Genomic DNA, 6,000 nt, shown 5'->3' with positions numbered 1-6,000 from the left:
TGTACAGTGCCTGGTACATGGTAGACAAGCAACCCAGTCCTGCTCACTGAATGGATAGAAGGAAACTCTGTCTACCTTGCTCTTCCTGATTCTCCAGGATCTAGCACAGTGCCTGGAACTTAGAAGGCCCTTAAGAAATAGTGGTTGACTTATTTATTCACTGTGTCTCTGAACCACAAGAAAGAGATGTCGGGGAGGTTGTCTCACTTAATGCATTCCTCTTCAAAAGAGAATAGCACCCTACTTTTAGTATTCATTGTATGCTTTTACCTAAACCTCAAATCTGTGCTTTAGAGCATGGGGCAGCCAACTCCAGCCTGCAGACGAAATCTGGCCCACTACTGCCTGCTTTTGTAAAACAAAACAATCCCTCATTGTATTGTTTATAGCTGCTTTTGCACTACCAGAGCAGAGTTGAGTAGTTGTGACAAAGACTATATGGCCTACAAAGTTGAACATATTTACTATTTTGTCCTCTACAGAAAAAATCTGCAGGTCCCTGTTTTACAGAACTGGTTATATCATCACACAGAGTAGTGCCTTCTGTGAGCTGCTGCTAGCCATAAGCTAATAAATGGATAATATTTATTAAGTCCCTACTGTAGGGGAAAGGCACTAAAGTGCTCCCTCTTTAGGAGCAGAGATGGTTACATTTGCCATCTTCCCTGTTTTCTTCTCACGGGTAGTACATTTAGCATTCTCTATTCCCCACATAACCTCCTCACCCCACCCCACAGGAAGGTGTCCACTTCTGAAAAACCATCACTTTCATTCTACGCAGGCTTTTATTTCTAGACTAAAGCTGAATACGTTTAGTCTAAACTAAATATGTCTCAGCTGATGCAGACTTTGGGGAAAGGACATAAAAAGTTATGAAATATGACTTGGTGTAAAGTGGGCCTCCTGAAAAATAATTAACTTAGGGAAGAGATGGTCCCTGACCCTAAATAGCTCACAGTCTTGGGGAGTCAGACATGATGGCCCCCAATTACAGTCCGGGGCAGATGGATAGTGATGCTTATGAGGTTTAAGGCTCAGGGTCCCTATTACTATGGCCTCCTGCTTTCAAGGCCTAGTAATACCTAGTAAGTCACCACATCCCACAATCCCTAGGGCTTCCCCTGATTCTACTGCAACCTGACATCACACGTGTGAAGTTGTATCTAGAGTACGGTAGGGACCTGGGGAAAGGAGCACCTACGGGTGACTGGGGGAATTGAAGACGGCTTGAGAGCAGGTGACACTTGACCAGAGGATGAGCAGGATTTTTCTAGGCAGATAGTGACACCAGTGGAGGGAAGGAACAGTGGGGTCAGGATGGGGATTATTCCAGGAAAGGGGAACAACATGTGCAAAGGCCCAGGGGTGAGAGAACTTGCCATGGTTTTGGAAATAGAAGTCATATAGCACGGCATGGGCACCGGTGCTGTTGGAGAGGCTAGATCGGAAAGGGAGTCTTGTTTAACAGGAATTGAAGAGGGGGAAGTAGTCAGGGACTGGTGATAGGCATAGCTGTGGAGTCTGTATTTTGACCTATTGGTAATATGGAACCATTGGAGAAGATCCATCAGGTGAATGCCTTGATTACTCCTTTTCATTAGAGAGATCCCTTCAGTAACAATAAAGTGTTGCACAAAGGAATCACTAGTCATCCTGAAAAATCCCAGGTAACCCTGTCAACAAGAGAGACAGTCAATGGGATGACATGTTTAGAGGGAGGAGGAGGCGTTGAGACACATCGCCGTCTCCATACCCAAAGAGAGTGGGAAGGCCAGGCCGTCTTCAGTGGTTGTCAGCCCTGGGCACAAGAGGGAAAGAAAAGACAGGAGCCCATTCCCGAGAGCTTCCTTACCTGGACCTTGCTGTTTGCAGTTCTTTCCTGGAAGGCCTCCACACATCCCACTTTTCCTCAGCCTATGGGGGTCTCTGCTTCACCACTGCCCCTGCACAGCGGCCACAACCCGCGGGAATAAACGGCCTCTCCATCGGTGGACCATGCTGCTCTAGAATGGCAAATGAGACGTGCAGGGATGAAAAGTTAAAAAGAATGAAGCCAATAATAACAATGCAGTTTTTTTTTTTATCCAAAAACTCCCAAAGAAATAGAATGAAATATTTTTAAAGTTATGTTTCTAAACCTGTATAAAGCCTGAGGCATGATTTGTCAATAGCCTTTTACCAGGAAGCTCTTTTTCCCAGTCTCGCCCCACTCAAAGCCATGATTCACATAGTGACCCAGAAAATGCCAATTTGTCCTTGTCACTCCCCCCATTAACTCTCCGGTGCTCCGGACCGCCTGCAGCCTCTGCGGAGACCGTCCCCAGCTCTGCACTCACTGCCTCGGCTTCACACACCCGGCGCGAGGGGCGGCTTACATTCCTCTCACACCCCACGCCCCCGTCATCTCGGTGGCCCTGTGGCTGTCCTCCCCCTGGGACACTCTGCACGCTGCCTCCTTTTGTCCACCCGTGTGTGGCTCCTCCAGAAAATGTCCCTTCTCCTTTCCCTCTTGCACCACTAGTTTCCCGTTGGTGGTACAGGCTGGTCTGTCCTCAGGGCTCCTCCCTCACCTGGGGTGCACATTTACCCTGAACGCCCCCCCTCTGGCTTCCCTTCACTGCCTAATTCTTAACCTCTAAGTCTAATTAGAAGTATACTTCCTCAGAAAAGCCTTTCGTGAATCCCCAGTCTACACGCCAACCCCTGATCTATGTTTCTCTTAGGCACCATCCCAGCGCAGTTTAGGTTATCATCAGCGTGATTATTTGTTGGTGTCTTCTCCCCATAGGCAAGAAAGACATCTGCCCTACCCGCCAAGTTGTCCCTTGGACCTGGTGCACACCAGGAAATAAAAAACTTATCTGGTGAGTGAATGGCATGGATTCCATTCCTCTAACTTAAAACGGTTGGTTGGGGTAGGTCAGTTAGCAACAAAGCACTAAGACAGAAATCAACCTTTGCCCCAATTGGCATCAGAGTTGACCGACGCAGGTACTAGGTTTTGCTCTGAGAATAGGGCTTTGTCCTAGTCAAGAAAAATGGTAAACAGCAACCATGGGGGCGGGGGGGGGGGGTATTTCTTGGTAAAACTGAAACGCGGCTCTTTCTAATCAAAAGTGAGGCATTTGTCCCCAGTTTCCTCTGCCCCCACCCCAAATGATGAGAAGAATCAAAACATTTATAGTGCACTGCTGCAAACCAGCTCACAGCCCCGACCTGGAAGACTGGCTCCCTCCGATACACAGACTGGGCTCACATGGTTTCAGATAATAGCCCTATATTCGGAAGTTTTGTTTCAAATATAATCAGATTCCAAAGGCCTATGAGGATTTATTTATTTATGAAAATGAGGCCCCGGCGCCTTCTGGAATAAGCTCTTTAGCATGGCTCTTGGTGCTGGAGAAGCATTACTCTGAAAAATAACGAGGCTTCTCTGACCCAGGAAAGTTACCAGGAAATGCTTAGTCTTGAAGCAGCATTTATTTTCTGCTGCTTTAGAACATGCTCCCTTTAGGAATAACCTTCTTACGGCTCCAGAAATGCTGATACAGGGGTTGTGTAAGTCAGACCGCCCTGCCCCCCTGTTGGTATCTCGCTCCCCCCAGAGCCCTTCCTGGTCTTGCTCTTTTCTGAGAAAAGAAAATTATTCCTGAGAAGAGAGGAAAGAAATATGCAGAGAAAATATTCCCAGAGCATAGGGGAAATCCAGGGAAGAGATTAAAAAAAAAAAAGAGAGAACACTTTTTTTTTTTTTTTGCCCACCCCCCACTCCAGTCCCTCCCCACCCAGGTTTATGTTTGCTGAGGGCCTTTGCCAGGCAGCCCCACTTCCTGGGCTGCTTTCAGAAAGAGAAGAGAGGGGAGCTTAACTCATGTTTCCGTGTTTGCTTTTTAAGAAAGGGCAGGTAAGAAGGGGCCCATTCACAGGGGCACCTGCTGAAGCCAAAAGAGCAGGTGGAGGCTGGACGGAAAGACATGAAATTCTAGAACATTTCAGCCCTCGTGATCCTCTTATCTGCCCTCCTGATCAGAACGGGACTCCTGATTGATTTTGAGGGAAGTTCCGATACCCCAGGCGATTTGCATCCTTCCCTTTTCTCACAGGGTTCACTCAAGTGTGTCCAGTCACATGGCTTCGGTTGACCCGGGCTCCTGCTTCCTCTTTCTCGGGAGGAGGCCTTGGTGGACTCGCGAAGGGATAATCACCTCCGCTAAGCGGTTAGATTCGACTCAACACCCTGTACTGAGCACCTCACACGTGTCAGGTTGGGGGCATCCAGAGGGAAAGGCAGGCACTTGCCTCTTTTCCTAACTAGGTTTCAAATAGCACAAGGTGAGGCTGAAGATGTGGGGCCCCAGTGTGTTCAACTTGAGAGTGTGACCTCACCACTGGATGACTGTAAAATGGGGTAACCGTCTCTCACTCACCTGTTGTACTGGGGACCAGGTGAGATGGGGAGGGTAGAAGCCTTCTGTAGACTCTGCGTCTCTCTGCAGTGCAAGCTACTAGGACTGGCATCAAGAGAGTGGTGTAGGCTGCACGTCAGGGACACGGGGCGCTGTGGGAAACACACTGATGCCCTGGCACCACCTGCAGAGCTGGGGAGAGAGGGGAGGGGATGGGCCTGGGGCCATATTGCTGTCGCTTTCTTAAGCTCCTCATGAATATTGCTGTACAGTCAGAAGTGGAATCTGCTTGCAAATAAGAGTTGTGGACGTTGAGAGAAAGGAGAACTTAACGTGGGCAGGGAGGGTAGAAAGGTAAACACTTGAAGGGCAAAAGCAGGAAATTGATAGGCAGAAAGGACCCATTCTAGGGGAAATGGTGAAGGGAATGGAGTGAAAAGTGAAGTGAAGGGAGGGCTGTGCTGTATGCGGGGCGGGGGAGTTTGCAAGTCAATTAATGATCAAGTAGGTTGGACAAGAACTGGGAAAGGCAGCACCTCCTCCAGGAAGCCAGAGACTTTGTGTATCGCTCAGTAAGAAGAAGTAATCTTGTACTTCTCCCTGTCTCTGCATGGTCATGTTTTGTTCTGGTTTTTTTTTTTCTCTTAATTTTCTTTGTTCCTGTCTCCCTCAGTGGCTCATGAGTTTTGGAGGACAGATTGTTCCTGTCATCTCTGAATCCACAGCACCTAGCAAGCCGGCTGGAACAGACAAGGACCTTTGTACATGACACTTGAAAAAAGATGACAGAGTTGGGCATCTAGTAAGGACTTATTATGGATCAGACACTGTCACTAATTTACTGTGTTAACTCTATCTCGCCAGTTGTGAGATTCAATGGCTCTAGAAATCGAAGTGCCTGAGTGGCATTGTGTCTGGAAAGAGGTAGAAGTTCAGGAAGTACCAGGTTCGAATAATTAGAACACTTTCACTCAGGCCAGTGCTTCTCAAACTTTAATGTGAGAAGATCCGCTAAGTTATCTGTGGAGCCTGTTAAAATATCGATTCAAATTCAGTAGGTCTGGGTGAGGCCTGAGAGTCTGCACTTCCAACAAGCTCCCAGGCAGCTGCCCACACCTGAGTAGTATGGGTCGGTTGTACTTCCAGGTGAGGCCAATGCTGCTGAACCATGGACCACACTTAGAGTAGCAGGCAACTAGACTTTGTCTATAGGACACCAAAATGACCTGCTGAAAATTTCTTGCCCCATACCCTGAAATAATGGATTCTTTTTATTTTATTTTATTTTTTTAGTTCTGGAAAGGGGTACTTCACTGGTTAAAAAACAGGATTTAGGTCAACTAAACCTGTGCTCAAATCCTATCTCCCTCACTTCCTAGACACGTGAGTTTTAGTCAAGTTAGTTAAAACTCAGCCTCGGTGTCTGAATCTGTAAAATGGTATTGTTAGCTTGATCTCAAGAATGGAGGACTCCTGGACATGGGAATCCAGTATGATGATGTCAGTACTGGGTTAGCTCACCGCGGATGCTCTACACCTGCTGGTTCTTCTCTCCCTACTGACTCAGCGACACAGGAAGTAATGAGGTTTCTGG

At 47.5% G+C, this 6,000-nt stretch overlaps 1 protein-coding gene across 1 annotated transcript in view; it reads right to left on the bottom strand.

Moving 5' to 3' along the window:
- Positions 1 to 1,862: 1,862 nt before the first annotated feature.
- LOC143689045 (uncharacterized) overlaps positions 1,863 to 6,000 on the bottom strand; it is a 232,329-nt gene continuing 228,191 nt past the window's right edge. Inside the window, exon 4 of the mRNA XM_077167652.1 lies at positions 1,863 to 2,003. Within this exon, the coding sequence (XP_077023767.1) occupies positions 1,932 to 2,003 (72 nt within the window). The 3' untranslated portion in view covers positions 1,863 to 1,931. The remainder of the gene's footprint in view (positions 2,004 to 6,000) is intronic.

The sequence above is a fragment of the Tamandua tetradactyla genome, chromosome 6 (genome assembly GCF_023851605.1).
Source record: "Tamandua tetradactyla isolate mTamTet1 chromosome 6, mTamTet1.pri, whole genome shotgun sequence".
Lineage (NCBI taxonomy): Eukaryota > Metazoa > Chordata > Mammalia > Pilosa > Myrmecophagidae > Tamandua > Tamandua tetradactyla.
The sequence above is the reverse complement of the archived record's forward strand: the minus strand, read 5'-3'. Positions and strand labels throughout refer to the sequence as shown.